The sequence below is a fragment of the Cinclus cinclus genome, chromosome 27, assembly GCF_963662255.1.
Source record: "Cinclus cinclus chromosome 27, bCinCin1.1, whole genome shotgun sequence".
NCBI classification, from domain to species: domain Eukaryota; kingdom Metazoa; phylum Chordata; class Aves; order Passeriformes; family Cinclidae; genus Cinclus; species Cinclus cinclus.
This window is the reverse complement of record NC_085072.1, coordinates 4,377,188-4,394,612: the sequence shown is the minus strand read 5'-3', so window position 1 is coordinate 4,394,612 and position 17,425 is coordinate 4,377,188. Positions and strand designations below refer to the sequence as shown.

Genomic DNA, 17,425 nt, shown 5'->3' with positions numbered 1-17,425 from the left:
TGAATGCTGGAGAGGTAGGAAGGCAGAGGCCAAGGGGGAGGAGGTTTGGAGGCAATGGGAGGGGAATCAAACAGCATCTCCAGACTGCAATTGGAAAATTTTAGACTCCTTAAAAAACTACAGAAAAAGAATCCCTGGTGGTGTAGGCTTTGCAGGTGCATGCCACCACACCAGCCCCTCCTGTGGGACAGTGGCTGTGGCTCTGGGCAGCCACACAGCACCAGCCAGGAGGGCTGGTGTCACCCATGAACCATCAATGCCCAGTGGGCTGGGCTGAGGCTGTCAGCCCACCCAGGACCCTGAACTGGGGTCGTGGGAATGCCAGGGGCTGCAAACTGGGGTGCTGGGCTCTCCCAGGGAGATGCTGCCTCTCTGTCCTGGCTCCACACCTCAGCATCATCTGAGGGGATGTGTAAGTAGTTGTAGGGAGAAGTGACAAATCCTGGGATGTGTTCCCAGTGATGAGGGTGCTGCCAGAGGGGCTGGCACTGCCTGAGGATGGTGCAGAGCTGCCAGGCCCTGGGCTCTGTCCTCCCAGCCTGCAGGGAGGGACTGATGCTGGCAGACAGCAGGTAAGGGCCCTGCTCCACTGAGAGCAGGAGCTCAGGACAAACTCTTCTGTCTGGAAGGCTGTGAGATGGACTGACAGACAAGAGGTTGGGACTGAGGGTGACATTATCCAAAACTCAGAGGAGTGGTGGGCACAGCAACATGTGGGCAGCTTGGCCTGGGGACCACAGGGAGAGAGTCCATCCCTGATGTGAATGCATGTCAGCAGCCTCCCTATGGTTATTTAGATTTACATTGTCAGTTCTCCTGTTGAAAGCTTGCCTAGTCCTAAGCTGACTCCACAGCCATCCAGGTCCACTGGCAGACACCCTCCAGGCTCAGCAGACAGCTCTCTAAATCCTTCTTCCCACACAGACTAAACTTTCTGGGGTAATTCAGTACAAGAAATAACCCAGCAAGCCTGACCCACCACACAAGGTTATCCCATCAAGACAACCCCATCTGATGGGAGAGGAGCCCTTCCCAGCCCATGACAGTCACCTGGCAAGGGTGGCTGTCCCTCAAAAGGACAAAGGTTTTGGGGTGATGTGTGCCCCATCCTTGGGGTGTCACCTGGCACACACAACTGATGCTTTTGAGAAACATCCTGCTAACACATGTCCCAGACACACAGAGTGGGTTCAAAGAGCTCAGTGACAGTCAGAAAACCCAGGAGACAGCAGGTTCTGAGGAAAGGCACATGCTGTACCTGCCGTCAGTGATGCCCTAATGATGCCTGTGAGGCATCAAAAAGGACCAGCACCAGGCTGGTCTATACCACCCTGCCCTATAGGTCGTTTCAGCCCTATAGGCACCAACCTTTGCATGTCTGCAGACACTTCCCCCCCCCCCAGCCCACAGAACCCCTCAGCTGCAGCCTCAGGGATCAGTTCTCCAGCACAGCCCCCCAGGCCGGTGAGCGGCCGGACACCCGGAGGAGCCAGCGCTGTCCCGGGCGCACGGCGGGCGATGTACCCCAGCACAGGACTGAGCTCACCTCTCTCCACCCCCACTCCACCCCTCTCCTTCCCTGAAGGGATCTGTCAAGTCTCTGCACGATGGAATTTCACTTTGCTGTTTTAATGCAATTCTGGCTCAGGCTTAAATGGAACTGGAAACCAAAAGGCCTTAATAAATAAATATTATGATAAGAAATGAAAGCAATGCATACACTCAAGATAATTTGAGGGGGGATAAAAACCTAAGCATTCCTTTCTGCGCCTAAATCATAAAGCTTTACGTGAAGCTGGACGCCTTCTCACCAAACCTTTGCCCTGGAAAATCTCTCCTGCTTGCCCAGGCTGCCCTCCGGAGAAGTCGCCTATTGTTTTAGAAACACTTTGAGCCAGATAAGACAATAGCCTTGAAATTCCTTCTAACTTTGTCGGTGACAGGGCTCGGGCGACCATGCGCGTGGCTGGAATCCTCCTACAAGAGATCTTTCATTATATCCTGCGCTCCGAGATTTCATTCACACGCTATTTAATCTCACCGTACGCACAAACGTGCAGCTGCCACAACAGCACAGCCAGAGCCGGGCTGGAGAAACCTTTCATGCTATGGAAAGAAAGAGAGAAAACCCCACGGGCTGTACAGATAGTGGTGAATTAAGGAGAAAAACCCCCTTTGAGACAGCCAAGAGGATCATGTATAGGGCTGTGTGTGCTCGTGTGGGCGCACGCACTCCCGCGCGCGTGTAGAGAAAAAATCTGGGCTAAATATAGAGGTGCTATAGAAAAGCGAAGAAGGTATAGATAGACCATACATAAAGCTCCGTGTGTACGTCTGGCAAAAGGGAGGCTCTGGCTCAATACGGGAGTTGTGAAACAGAAAACCCCGAAGTTGATAAGGATGGGACATATCTCTCTTTCCACGAGACAGGGGAAGAGCTCCCTTAATTTTCACGCTTAGCTATGCTCAGCTACCCGAAGCTTCCTGCTGCCCACAACCCTGCAGCCAACATCCGAGATTTCCCCGTGCCGATGTGAAGTCCCCGAGCACAGATGCAGCCTCCTGGTGTTATCAACGCCCGCTCCGCCATCCCTGCCCTCCGACCCAGCCCGGAGCAGCCTCCTCGCCCACATTGCTGCCGTGCTAGCCCCGTTTCACAGACACAAAACCAGAATAGCCCCCCAAGCCCCTCCAAACAGCCACATTTTGCCTGTGATGGATACAGACTTGTTTGCCCACCCTAATTTTCTGCCCCTGCAGCCCTTGCCTTGAGATAAAGAGTCCAAACAACAACAACAAAAAACCTAAAGTCTAAGAAACGCAACTCATTAAGGAGTTTACAAACCCAACCCTAGTTCCAAGGCAGTAGGCGAGAATATCTGCAAGCGACATTTAAAATCCCCTCCACTGTTTGTTGTTATTGCTGCTGCCTTCTCCAGCCTGCACTTAAACCCCAGCTCTAACGAGGAGATCCGGCTGCCCAATCCACACATCAAACAGCAAACCTTCGAGCAGGGAAGATTTTCTCTTACCTTGACTGGCTTTATTTGCCAGCGTGTTTCCAGAGTGGAGGAGAAAGAAAAGGATGGAAAATCCAGCAATCTGCAAAGCTCCCATTGCAATCCCAGTCTGCAGGGAGGAGCGGGGGCAAGAAGGGGGATTTCTAGTGCTTTAAAGGAAACAAGGGGCTGAGCATGCGAAGGAAAATCAAGGGGAGGAAGGGGCTCTCTCCTTGTCGTGTGTGAGACAGAGAGAGGGAAGGGAACTGAACTGATGGAAAAAGCTGCTCTGGGTTCAGTTTGGGGCTCTTGGTGTTGCTGAGGAGGAGAGAGCGAGGGAGGGAGACCCAGGGCAGTTGGAGGAAAGTGGACTCTATCGCCCTCTCTCTGGCGGCTGCTCTGATCCTTTCTCCTCCTTTTTTTTTTCTTTCCCTTAAATAATCCCAGCCAATTCCAGTTTTGCAAGAGCAGCAGCAGCAGGAGCAGGAGCAGCAGTGCTGGAGGGGGGAAGCAGGCGCCTTGCCCTGGTGCTGGGGACCTGGGAAAGGGGAGTGGAAAGGAGAGCCCCATCCAAGCAACGCCCTTTTTCTCTCTCCCAGCCTTTCTTTCTTTCTTTCTATTTGGCTTTGGTTACTCCTTCACGGCTCCCCCCCTCGCACCCCCAAGGCTGGGCTTTGCCTGCAGGAATTTACAGTCTGCGCTGAAGGAGAAGGGCCAGTAGCCATGGAGACTGCTTCCCTGGGAGCAGGGAGGTCAGGCGGAGACCATGGGCGATCAATGCATCAATGCAAAGCCCCCCGCAACCCCCAGACCCACCCCGCACCTCGCAGCCCCTCGGCCGGCCGAGGGCTTGGGGTGGTGGCAAAGGGAGGGGGGCCAGGGGGAGGCGTACGGCATGGGAAAAGGCAAGGGTTGGAAAGGAAAAGGACAAGGAAAAAAATATCTATAATGAAAAAAGCCCAAGAGTTTGCAGATGGCACAACCTGGATGGGCTTGGTGGCTGCGGGAGCGTCTGGGGGTGCCGGGCAGGGAGACAGGGCCGGAGAGCAGCTCTGCTGGCTGCCCTGAGAGGTGTGAGGAGGACTGGAAATAAGGCTAGAGGGGGAAGAAAAAGACCTTTCTGAAATATTCAGTTTTTTTGTTTGCTTGTGGAACCTTCTCACAGCCCTGCCCCCTGGAGCTGGGAGCACTCCAGGGAGGCAGGGGGGACCCTGCTCCAGCCTGTGACCATCCTTGTGCTGGCAGCTGCTGGCACCATCTCTCTTCCAGGGTGTTGCTGATCCCTGAGCCAGGAGAGGCATCGCCAGCCAGGAAACTGCAGCGGGAGATAAGGCTGGAGCCAGGAGCAGAATCGGGAGGAAGGTGTGCAGTGATTTCACCTGTCCAGGGACAGGAGGTCCAAGAGCCTCAGTGGTCATCCTGTCCACAGGGTCATCTTGCCCATGGGCTCCTTCCTAGCCCACTGTGTTGCCTCTACACCCTCCCAAACCCCCCTTTGTTCTAGTAACTCCTAAAGATACAACAAAGGGGGCTGGAGGCAGTGGGGAATGTCCAGATAAGCCAAGGCACCCACGAAGGAGAGGAGGGACCACAGCCAGACAGGAGGATGCTGAAGGGTCCCTGGGTCTTTCCCTACAAAAACTGCCCTCATGACACAGGGACCTTCCCTTTGGGAGGGTGTTTGCAGGAGCACACCAGTAACCCAAACCCATTCCTGGGACAGCCAGGCTTCACGCCAGTTGATAAGAGACTAAGGTACATTAATGATTCGTAAAGCTGTAAAAAAATGTTGCACATAAAAATATGAATGTGGAGGTGTTGTCCTTAAGGATCTGTTGGGAGAGGACCACGACCTACCAGTGGGAATGTGCCATCCCACTGGGCAATGCTGCTTTAGGAAGCCAACTCCAGTCTGTGCCAGGAGCTCCTGGGTACAAAAGCTCCTCCCCTGAGGTGTTGAGTGGGATGGGGCTCTGGTCACTACATCCCACATCCTGATCTGAAGACATCACTAGTGGGGTGCCACCACGCTCATGTGAGTATCAGATCAGCTGCTGTGGCACTGCTTTTCTTTCTGGGCTGGAATTTGCTGCAGAAACATAAGCCTCTTATGGCAGAGACTCATAAGAGCAGAGTCAAAATGGAAACTCTGCTCTGGGTTACGCTGACAGATCTCTGTGCCCAGGCACCACACCTCGCACCCCATCCTGTGATCCTTTATCATCATAACCAGAGGAAAACTAAACAGTCCTCCTTTTTTCCCCTCTAACCTATCTTCTAAATCTGGAGACCGATCTCACGGCACGAGGGACAAGACCTTCAGCAATGTTGATTTATAACTGAGCTTCTAAATTGCAGGTTTACGCATTAGTATAAACACCCATAAACCAGCCTTAAATACACAGGACCGTGTGTAATTAAAACGCCAAAACACCGAGCAGCCACGTGACAGCATGGGGGAATGAACAAACTCCTCGCTCGCGCCCGTGCCTCAGCACAGACAGGTCTCCGGCCAAGTATTCCCAGTTAAACCCAGTTATTCCCAGTGCCTTGCACTGCTGGGGAGTGGGTCATGGCACAGGACCCAAGGGGCTGACCCCATGTCTCACTCCTCCAACGGGGTTACCAGGTACCACAGTGAGGCAGTGGGGTTGGAGCCAACTGCTGATGTCCAGGAATTCCCAAAAAAAGCTACGTAATCCTGCTTTCATCCCAAAGCACGCTTCCTGGTCAAGTGGCCAAAGGGCCACTGGTGGTGCCAGGGCTGTGCATGACTTGGTGCCCCTCCAAGAACAGGGCTGTCCCCCAAGGGAGAAGTTGGGCAGATGGGGATTCCCGACGTCACACAGGGAGTCGGGAGGGAGAGCCACGAATCACACTGAAATCACCTGCAGGACAGCCCAGCGCTTCGGCACAGTGGCTCCTCACCAGCTCCTGTTGCTGCCACATAGGGCTGGCATGGATCCGTGCCCGGGAGCTGTCTCCAAAACCCTCCACAGGCATTGGGACAACCCTGCCAGCCAGAGCCTTGTGTGTGTGCGTGCGTGTGTGGCAGGGAAGGAGGTGGCAGGACTCTCCTCCCTGCTGCCTCCACTCCCCGTCGTGCACTTCTGGGCAAAATCCATTTGCTTTGGCTTCATGTAGGGCCAGAAGATTCGGCCCATTGTGCTGTGGCGCTGAAGAGCCGGCGAGGAATTGTCAGCCATGCTGAAACGGTTACATGGGGAGTCATGAAAATTTACTGCACCGCTCTCCGGTCCCTCGCCAAGAAATAAAAGCAAAAGATCACAACAGGCGTTTTTTTAATTTGAAGCAAAATTAAAAAAAGAACGGATCTGCACTCAGAAAACAACAACCACATCCACAGATCAAAGCAGCTGTTCTCCTCTCATTCGGGGTTTTAAGAGGTTTCTGCAGCTACAGAGATGTTTACACAGGGAGAGAGATACATACATTGTGCTGTCTTGATGCTGCCTCTCCCCCCTTCATCTGGCAAAACATTCCCTGGGAGGCGATATGAGGTCATTCCTAGCCCCTGCCTTGTTTTCCTCAAGCTGTAAGGCTGCGGGGCAAGAGGCAATTCAGTTCCCATTAGCACACACACATTTGCACTTGGAACCCTCCCATGTACATTTTGCCTGGGGGGAGCTCGGGATGGACAGGGAACCAGCCCTTGCCAGCTCGTTCCCAGAGGGAATTCCAGCAGCCGGAGCTGCCCTGAGGGCCAGCGGCTTTGGCAAAGCCCCCGGGAAGGGACATGGAGCCGGGAGGTGGGCAGGCATCTTCTGCAGACCAGCATCTTCTGCAGACCAGCCGTAATGTTTCTGTGGCTTCCACCACTTTTACGACGAGAGGGGCTGAACGGCTCTGGGGAGCACTAATGGACTGTAAAAGGCTTTTTCCCCTCTGCCTCCTTGGCTCCAGCCCAATTCCGAGCGGCAGTGAGCCCCACTCCGGTGCTTGCGCAGGGACGGAGGCCGTGGGAACGCGCAAGGGCAGGCTCTGCCTTCACCTCTTGGCATCTGCACCTTGGTCCTGCTGCTCCGTGGGCAGCACCCGCTTCGGCAAGCAGATGGGTTCTGGCTGTGAGCCAGCCTGCGCTGTCTGTGCAAATGATAAAAGCCTCCGAGAGGATTCTCCCCATCTCTAGCATGGATTTAATGCCATGTGCTAGGAAGGAGCTGCATCTTCAGCTGTGTGTGCTTGTGTGATGCTGAGCCAAAAGCAGTTTCTGAGGCTGCACAAGAAGCTGCTGAGAAGCAAAAGTCCCCGAGGCCCTTAGGGCTTGCAGAAGCAGCTATTGAACCAGGCAGGGATACTGCAGGCAGAAGAGGGAACCAGATTTCCCTTTCCCTCCAGTCCAGGAGAACCAGAGGGTCAGTGCTGCCAGTCCAGGGCAGGACTCCCCCTCTTTGCTGGACCCAACAGTTGGGGAGATGGATGCTGGCACCTCATCCCGACCCTGAACACTGGAAGGTGCTGGCTCGAGAAAACAGCAGCCCAGACATTTCAATGCCCCAGCGAGGGCTGTGGTCTACAACTTGGAACAGAATAGACTATTTTTAAAAACCTAGAGGAAAACACAGTATTCCCAGTAACACGCCAACAGCCCAGGCTCACACGGCTCAACTGGTCCCCAACATTCGTCCCTCATTTCCCCAGCCTACAGTTTGATCCAGATACCTCCAAGGTGGGTAAAAAAGCACCAGGTCCCACTAAATAACTCCCTGGCACCTTGTGACACCTTTTTTCCAGAGTCATGGGGCTTCCCAAAACACTACCTGCAAAAGCCCTTGTTTGTAATTCCCAGTCTGCAGCAGGAGAAGGTGACACACACTGAGGTGAAGTGACTTACCCTGGCGTCACCGGGAAGGTCGATGGCAACACCAGGAATAGCCCTGTTCCCAGTTAACCACTAACCACACTTATCCCAGAATAAGGGTCCCTTTTTCCAGCTGAATTTATAACAGCTTTCCAAGTGACATAAGGTCTTACAGAAATAGGCAGGCTTTTATTCCAGAATAATTACTGGGAGATTGGACTGGAGCATGTATAATTACACTGGTGTCGCTGCTGCTGGTGAGTCGGACCCTGTGCCACTGGGAGACAGTTTTATCTCATCCTGCTTTTCCACGAGCACATGTACGTCAGCTGGGAGATCATCAGGATGTGGGTGGAGAAGGAAGGGGCTTTGGGTAGAAAGGAAAGTGATGCATCACTCTCTACAACTCTGTTAATCACATTTCCCATAGAAGATGATAAAAGGTCTTCAGCTACTGAAGTTAAAAGGAGCCTTTTAGGGTGTGCTGGGTCACATTTGAGTCAGACACAGCTTTGGAGCAGGTGTGTTTTTTAAAATACATTTTTATGTCCCACGCTAGTAAAATCAAGCTCTGAGTCCAGGTCGAGGTCTGAAACACACTTCTGACAAAAGCTGTGGGAACACATGTAGGAAAACATCCTTTGAAAGTAACCTCATCCTTTATCAGGTGCTGATGTGTTTGTGCATTGGCAAGAGCCGTGCCTTCAGGAAGAGGGGCTGTGGGAGGCTGCTCTGCTGCCCACAGCTGTGACAAGGCAGGGGTTAACTGTGACACCACGGGAACTCCAGGACCCAGACACACATGTTTAAAAGTAGCACTTCTCTCCTTAAAATAGTTTATGGATCTCACTTGGGGATAAATCCAAAACCCTGGAGCAGAAGGAGACCTATTAATTCCTGAGTTTTTTCACGCCGTAGTAAAGCAGTGGTTTTATTTGCCCGCCTTGTGTAAGATGTCAGTCATTTTCCCACTTGCATTTCCATCTACAATTTAACAAGGCAGCAGTTTATTTCCAGAAGCCCCGGCCAGACCCCAGCCAACTGCGTCAATATTTTGTTGCTTACACAAATGCCACCACTAAAGTCAATACTGCGTTCCGGGGGAGGCTTTTTCCCTTTCTTTTTTATTAGACGATGCATGTAGAGCTCTGGAAATATGGCAGGGTAAGAGCAGCCTCTCTGAGCCTGTACCTGGTGCAGAGACAGGGGCACACTGCTCAGGGCACTGACCTGACCAAAGGCATTTGCTAATTAATTCATTCTTCCAAGAGACTTAACTGCCTCTTGCCTTTGGAAACCAAGGCAAAACCCGAGCCAAATCCAGAGGCTGTCAGAAAACACGGAGAGACCCTTACTGACTGCAGAACACTCCAGAGGGGGCAGCTGGCTGGTGCCAGCCGCGGAGCCGGAGGGGGCAGGCGTCCAACTCCAACCGGCCGCTTCGCTCTCCCGCACGGCTCCTCAGGGACATTTTCGGGATAGAGGGGAGAGGCAGAGCTTGGCTGTGCCAGGGGCTCCCCACCTTCCTCAGCCTCCTCCCACAGCCCTGCTTTGGGGTGTCTTTCCTGTGCTGCAGCAGGTCACCTTGGCTGACCATGGCTGCTGGAGTGTTTGAAGGATGCTCCTGCAGCCCTCACTGTCGTGTTGCCTTTGGCACGCTCTCCCAAAAACCCTCAGAGGTTTTCTGGCCCAGCATGAGCTCATCCCTCTGCCCCAGCCTCCCTGTGCATGGGGCTTTCAGGGCACCCCCAGTACCTCCCTGAATCCACACACCAAACCCCCAAAAGCTGGGGAGTTTTAATCCTACACGTGGCTAAAATGTGATAAAATCCCGAGGGGAACAAGGAGAACTCAAAGAACAAGGGGCTGACAGCCCAACCTGCTGGGGAAGCCCTGCAGGATCTCCTTCCTAATTCCTGCATCAGACCACTTTTGCATGAGAACAGAGCGGCCTTAGTGTGTCAACAAGCCCTAAATGCCCGAGGGCAGCTGGAAGTGAGATTACATTATTTTTTTTTTATTTAAAACGGACTTCTTTAACCTACAGGAAAGTAAATGTTCTTCTAGGATGGCCAAGAAAACCACACTGGGATTTTCCAAATGGGCATGACTGACTGTTTATGAGCGGAGGCTTCCAAACGCAGGAATAAATGGCTTGCTCTCAGCAGGTTTTCCTTTCTATATTTACCCTCACCTGAAATGAACATTATTGCACACTGCAACACTTATTCCCTCTGATCAGGGGAGCGGGTGAAGAACTAACCAGCCACAACATGTCAAATAAATTGTTAATCTGGTGTTTGCACGGGCAGGGAGAGGAGGGAGTCCCCTGGGTTTGGGGCAGGCCCCAGGTCCTGCTTAAAACTCCCATTCCAGCTCTGCAGGAATGCTTTGCTTGCCTGCTGCTGCTCCTGGCTGCTGAGAGATGGAGCTGGGCCCTTCGTGGAGTTGATCCATTGGTCCCCGAGAGGTCTCCAGCCCTGTGGCACTCAAGCAATCCTGATCACAGGCAGCTGGTGGAAAAAGGTGGCATCTGGTGCAAGGACCTGCCCAAGGCTGCACGAGAAGTCTTTTGAAGAGCAAGAAAGTACATCCAGATCACAGGTGTAGGTTCAAGCATTAGATAACCCCCTCCAAAGCACTGGGCTTTGTCATCCATCTCCACAAGTTCCAGGTTTCACACTGGGTGTTTCTCTGCCTGTTCTCAAGGTGGGAAGTCTCTATGGATGCAAAGGGGTGGTGCCTCCCTGGGACAGGTCCCCCACAGGAATGAAATGTACTGCTGATGCACAGGCTGGCCATAAAAGTCCTAGAAGTTTCCTTGATAAGGGGATGGGGGCTGAGCCACTGTGAACCAAACCTCACCATGAGGCTGATCACTCAGCTGTAAAATCTCTCCTAATCCCAGCCCTGGGGAAAGGAGAGGACAGGGTGATCACCCGCCTCTCCAGGACGTTGCCCACATCACATGGCTCCCTGGGTCATGCTCACACCCACCATCACATTCAAATCTGGGTTTGACCTCCCATTTACCTTGAAGTTCACTAACTAATTGTACTATCCACTGTAGCATGCCAGCCAGAAAAGGGGCTCACATCACCCCAGGAAGAACAGGGGGGATTAATCCTCCATGGTAGTGGGGGAAGTTGATCAGTCATTAGTGTCTGCGGGTGCCAGGGACACTTGGATGTGGGCAGCAGGGATGAAACAACCTTGTTCTGCTCACAAGGCTTCCATGCACTCATGCCAGACAGGACCTGGCTTTTTTTTCCCAGTTCAAACTTTTTACTTTTTGAAAGGTCTGTCCTTGTCAGAATAGCTGAGCAAACCCTTCCCCAGCCAGCCATTCCAAGAGAATTTGTGTTAATCCAGATTAATGAGCATAAAGCAATCTAGATAAACCGCATTAAGGCAAGAACACCTTTGAACTTTTTTTTTTTTTTTTGGATCACAATCCCTCCCCGAGCTCTGTGTGTGGTTTAGTCCTCCCTGTACCTCCAGCTTCCCAGCTTCCCCAGAGCCAAACTCTCCACCGAGACACAATTAAGTCAAGTCAGCAAATACAAAGATTATACAGAGCCAGCGGCACCAGCAGCAACCAAGTGCTTTGCACGGGAGCCCAAACCCAGTTTTAGGTGTGGAGGTGTCCAGTGGGGTGAGATGGCATGAGAAGCATCTCCCCAGCTCCATGCACAACTCTCAGTCACAATGCCTGGGCTGTGGCCAAGCTGCCCATGTGAGCATGAACCAAACTCCTCCAAGCCTCAGTTTACCCATCCCATCCCCTAAACACACAGATGACAGATTGGTCTGGGACACCCTGAGACTGGGCACTGCCCACAGGAGGCTGGACAAGACAAGGGGTGGGTTGCTCCAAGGGGCTGCTCCCCATAGCTCAGACATGGCCAGTGTGACTGAGGGGGCAACAGCCAGCTCATGTGTGTGGGATGTGTCACAGGAAAGGTCATGCCCCACCTGAGGAGTAGGGAATTGACAGGTACCACAGCTGCTGGTGAAGCATGCGGTGTGTTATGGGCACATACACACCTTTCATGCCCATGCCAGAGCAGCACTGCAGCAGGTGCTCACTTCTGCAGAGGACTCCCAAACCAAAATCAGGGATTACGGCAAACCCAACGCCAATACATCCTCTCACCTGGACAAGGTGTAAAATACCCCTTCACATGCTTGCTGGGACACTGGGAGCTCCTCAGGATCCAGCTGTCTGCCCATGTATTTGCACCAGCATCCAACACGGGAACAATCCAAACCTTGTCTGGTGCCCAGGAGCTCCTGCAAAAATAGCTTTCCTGGCTGACTGGGCAGAGGAAAACTCCAGTCTTCCCCTGTTCTCCCCTCCACACCCTCCCAAAACACCTGCTAATGTTTTCTGCCCTCCACCCCCATTACCTTCCTCCTGTAAGGCCAACTTCCAAGAGCCACAGATGAGGCTGCTGGGCTCCAAATTCCCTCCCATTTTGGAAGTGAGGGCTGTGACACCACCGGGGCTTTGCCTCTCCTGTTGGGACGGGGTTTGCTTTTACACAGAGAACCTTCTGCGGCTGCTCATCACGGCAGCTCACAGCTCGGGGCACGGTGCCTCACTCCCAGGTGATTTGGATCGGGACACACCAGGAAGTTTGCTTTCACCTCCTCTGTCGGCGCGTGGGCATGCAAACAGTGACCAGTTTCTCCGCTGGTTCGACTCCTTTAAATGGGGACTTTCATATTCATCAGGCTTGGAAAAATATTGCCATCTTTTAAACAAAAAATCCATTTCCCCTTCCATGGGGAAGGTATTCCTGTTTGCACTGGCAGGCTCTCTCCCTCGCCGCACCCAGCACGGTCATGACGGTGCTGCTGGAAAAGTGTGGCCATTCCACAGGTGAGGAAGGTCCAGCCATGGAATCTCTCTGCTCTGCCAGGAGAACGGAAGCCTTCTTGGAAAGCTGAGCCCTCTGCACCAGGCTGGGTTTAATTTCTTAGGGAACTTGCCCAAGCAGGGCAGAGGAGACCTGCTGGGCTCTCCACAGCCCCTCATCCATGAGGCAGATTCGCAGCCTAAATGGTCCTTTTCCCATGTGATCACCAGGGTTGCAAACTTCTGAGGTGATAAAAGGGCCAATTGGAAATCTCCCTATGGACTTTGCTGCCTAACACTCTAAGCACTCACCCTGAAAGACTCAAAATCCCAATTTCCTCTGTCGGGATTTCATCTAGATGACTTGGCTAAAATGAATGAGATTAATCTAATCAGAGAGATGGATGGAGCTCATTAAAACAGTAGATTAAAAGAACCCACCCAGCCCTATTACCAGTGCTCCTGAAGTCCTCTGCCTTTGCGGCAAGTTAAACCCACTCAGGAATTAGATTGCCTTGCAGAAATCTACAGGAAATGCATTAAAAATACATTCTGCTATTACAATCCTTCATGTCACCAGTCACTTGGGAAAGGAAATTAATGCAGGGCAAATGCATATATATTTAAATACTTACAATTGCCTCCTCTGGGATCAGGACTTACAGGCTGGAAGAAGCGGGCCCTGCTCTGAAACAGAGACAAAAGTCAACTGCAGCCCCTTCAGGAGCTGCGCTGTTCTATTCTCTATAAATGCCATTTCCCCATCCTCAGCTTCCTCATGCAAAGCTAAGGATCAGAAAGGGGCAGGAGCTGGGTCTGGCACTGCACAAGGCTGCACAAGGAGCACTGAGAGAAATTCCTGGGTGGGATTTGGGCCAGGAAGGTCTCATGATGAGCTTTACTGGTTTTGTTTCTCACACTCAGCTGCTTGCCCACTCATAAACTGTCCCCATGGTTCTGAGCAGCTGGCCCATCCCCATCCCCATCCCCATCCCCATCCCCATCCCCATCCCCATCCCCTGCCCTGTGGCCCTGAGTAATCCCTCAGTGCCACAGGTGCAGGCTGACAGCTGTCATGGATGCTGAGGAAATAAATTAAGAAGGGGGAAAAATGCTGGGAGGGAGAAAAAGGGAAAATTGTTTATTGGCACACAAGGATCCTCATCGCAGGGTTTGCGGGTTTGCCCTTTGGAAGGTTTAACCCAAATCCCAGAGAAGTGCAGGAGAGGTTACAGCAGGTGACTGGAAGTCCTTCCTCTGGAAAGGAAAAGGGACAAACTCAGAGGAATGAGGCAGGAGGAAGGATGCTGTGGTGGCTGCACGGTGAGCAGCTCTCCCTGCAGCTCCCACTGCTGCTACCCAACAGCTCCAGGCCACCATCCCTGCAGCCAGACCCTGCGGCAGCTCCCGGGATGGGATGGCAGGGCCGGGATGGGATGGCAGGGCCGGGATGGGATGGCACACCCAGGATGGGATGGCACACCCCAGGATAGGATGGCACACCCGGGATAGGATGGCAGGGCTGGGATGGGATGGCACACCCGGGATGGGATGGCACACCCGGGATGGGATGGCACACCCAGGATGGGATGGCACACCCGGGATGGGATGGCACACCCCAGATGGGATGGCACACCCGGGATGGGATGGCACACCCGGGATGGGATGGCACACCCAGGATGGGATGGCAGGGCCGGGATGGGATGGCACACCCAGGATGGGATGGCACACCCAGGATGGGATGGCAGGGCTGGGATGGGATGACAGGGTCGGGATGAGATGGCAGGGCTGCATTGGGATGGCACAACCCGGGATGGGATGGCAGGGCCGGGATGGGATGGCACACCCGGGATGGGATGGCAGGGCTGGGATGGGATGGCAGGGCTGGGATGGGATGGCACACCCGGGATGGGATGGCAGGGCTGGGATGGGATGACAGGGTCGGGATGAGATGGCAGGGCTGCATTGGGATGGCACAACCCAGGATGGGATGGCACACCCCAGGATGGGATGGCACACCCAGGATGGGATGGCACACCCCAGGATGGGATGGCACACCCGGGATGGGATGGCACACCCCAGGATAGGATGGCACACCCGGGATGGGATGGCAGGGCTGGGATGGGATGGCACACCCGGGATGGGATGGCACACCCGGGATGGGATGGCAGGGCTGGGATGGGATGGCAGGGCTGGGATGGGATGGCACACCCGGGATGGGATGGCAGGGCCGGGGTGGGATGGCACACCCAGGATGGGATGGCACACCCGGGATGGGATGGCAGGGCTGGGATGGGATGGCACAACCCGGGATGGGATGGCACACCCAGGATGGGATGGCACACCCAGGATGGGATGGCACACCCGGGATGGGATGGCACACCCGGGATGGGATGGCAGGGCTGGGATGGGATGGCACACCCCGGGTTGCCCGCGGTGTCGCCGCCGCGGCCGCCCCGTCCCTCGGCACGGAGCCGGGACCCGCCTCACACCGCGGCCGTCGCCCCCCTCGCTCCCCCCCCCACCCCCCCGCCTGTAATGGGAGCGCCCCGCAGCGCCGCGTCGGCACGGCGCCTGGCGCGGCCCATTCGCGGGGCAGGGGGGCGCGGTTGAGGGGAGTCCCGGCCCGCCGGGCCCGAAGGCGGCTTTGGGGGTGGGCGATGGATCCCGGGGCGAGGGCAGAGGCCGAGAGCAGTGCCCCGGGTTACTTCGCTCGGTGCCCGGGGTTACTTCGCTCGGTGCCCGGTGATAATTCAATGAGGCCGGCACTAGGGGTCAGCCCCGCGCCGGGGACGAGAGGGAGACGGGTTTCCCCCCTCACACCCTGCCCACAGCCGGAGACGTGATTTGTCTTTACACAAACCTGCACGTTCTCACTCAAAAGCTGCTCAGTAAATGCTTTTAACCCCCTTTTCCTCTCGAGGCTGTGGTTCGCGTTCCTTCCCTTACTTTTATCCTGCTTTTCTGCAGCCAGGCCTGCACCAGTTCCCTCCTGGAACCAGCTCTGAGCAGTCACTGGTGACATTTCCACACTGACCATTGTGCATTAAATTGTCCTGACAGCGACTTTGGACTGCCAGGGGTCGGCTTCTCCCACACAGGTCTGCGTAAATATAAATAAATATAAATATAAATATAAATATAAATATAAATATAAATATAAATATAAATATAAATATAAATATAAATATAAATATAAATATAAATATAAATATAAATATAAATATAAATATGATATAGATATAGATAGATTCAGGCTTGGCTTTTCTCTGTCTCGTAGCAAAAAAATGTGTGAGAATGGGGATGGAGGTGGGTTTGGGTCTGACTATAGAAGTACCAAGAAAATAAGATGGCTCCTGGAAAAAAAAAAAGAGTTGGAGCCTGTTTTATTTATTCATTGCTTCATTATTTCCTAAGAAGTTCTTAAATCTGATGAGTGTCAGGTATGAGTCACTAATACGGAAAGATTTAGAGGCTCCAGGTGTGTAAGCTGTGATTGTGACATGAACAAAGCAGACTCTGCAGAGGAGCTCTCCTCTGAGGTGCTGGTGTCTTGGCTGAAGAGCTGTGTAAGTGACTGACACTGTCACTGCAGAAACAAGCACGAGCTACAAAAACATTCTGTCGGTCTTCCTGAAGGTGGGGAGGGTTTCTCTGAGGAGTGCTGTGCCCTTTTTACCCCTCAGATAAGACAGAGTAAGTGATGCATCTGATGAGCTTTCTCAGCATTGCAAAACAGCCCCACTTTACAGCATTTATTGCACCTTCAATTCACTGTCTCATCCCAATGAGATTTTTGGGGTTATGGACTTGCTGAATGTCACCATCCAGGTCCTCTACACTCACTCGATGTCCAGTATGAATGGAAGAAATTCCAGGAGCTCTTGGAAAAGCTGCCTAGGAAGTCAGGGAGAAAGGGAGAGAACTACTCCTTCTGCAGGAGCTACTAAAGCACTAAATGGACCCTGGGTATTCCAAAACTGATGCTTTCATCACCTACTCAGTAGCAGATGAGAGAAATGTCTCTAAGAGCCAGAGGCCTCGTGAATCCCTCCCTCAAGGCCTGTCACTGGCACATCTCATGCTCCTGCATGCAGAAAACAGAGCTGAGAGCCTTCCCAGAAGGAACTGGGAATTCTCACAAGTTTGAAGGATTCCCAGATCCTGTGAGGAATGAGGGAATGCATTTAGGAGGCCTATTTAAAAAGGAGAAGCTGCATTTGATGTAGACTTCCTTCCTCCTAGGCTGCAGAGATTTCTCTATAGCTGTCTGTCTCCTTCCTCAGACTTCATTAAAGGTCCTTCTTAAGAGGCTGAAATCCTCTATCCAGTGTAACATTCTGTGGATACCAGCCCCTGGAGCTAACCCTGTGCTGAGACATGAATGCTGTGTGTCAGTGCAAGCAGTTCCCTGCCCTTCCCTGCTGTTCCTCCCACACACACAAATCCCCTCAGCCTGCAGTGCCCCAGACCTGCTTCTTGCTGGCTGAGCATGACCAGGCTGGTCCTGCAAACATCTTGTGTGTTTGTCTGCTCCCCTGGATCAGCCCAGAGAGGCTGAGCAGCAGCCCCTTGACAGCAGCCCCCACCCCACAGTCAGAGCAGCACAGCAGAGCCAGGTCTCACCTCCCAGTAAACCAAGGATCCATGGATCTGCTCTGCTGGGAGCCTGGGCAAAGGGAATTATTCCCCGAGGTAGGAGAAGGGCTCGAATACTTCACAGCTTTTTTTCATAAAGACACA

General features: G+C 53.3%; 1 protein-coding gene across 2 annotated transcripts in view; it reads right to left on the bottom strand.

Moving 5' to 3' along the window:
* Positions 1 to 3,117, bottom strand: part of SCUBE3 (signal peptide, CUB domain and EGF like domain containing 3) — a 28,947-nt gene extending 25,830 nt beyond the window's left edge. For both annotated transcript variants that reach the window (XM_062509436.1, XM_062509437.1), the window contains exon 1: positions 3,033 to 3,117. In XM_062509436.1, coding sequence (XP_062365420.1) covers positions 3,033 to 3,117 — 85 coding nt within the window. The remainder of the gene's footprint in view (positions 1 to 3,032) is intronic.
* Positions 3,118 to 17,425: the final 14,308 nt, after the last annotated feature.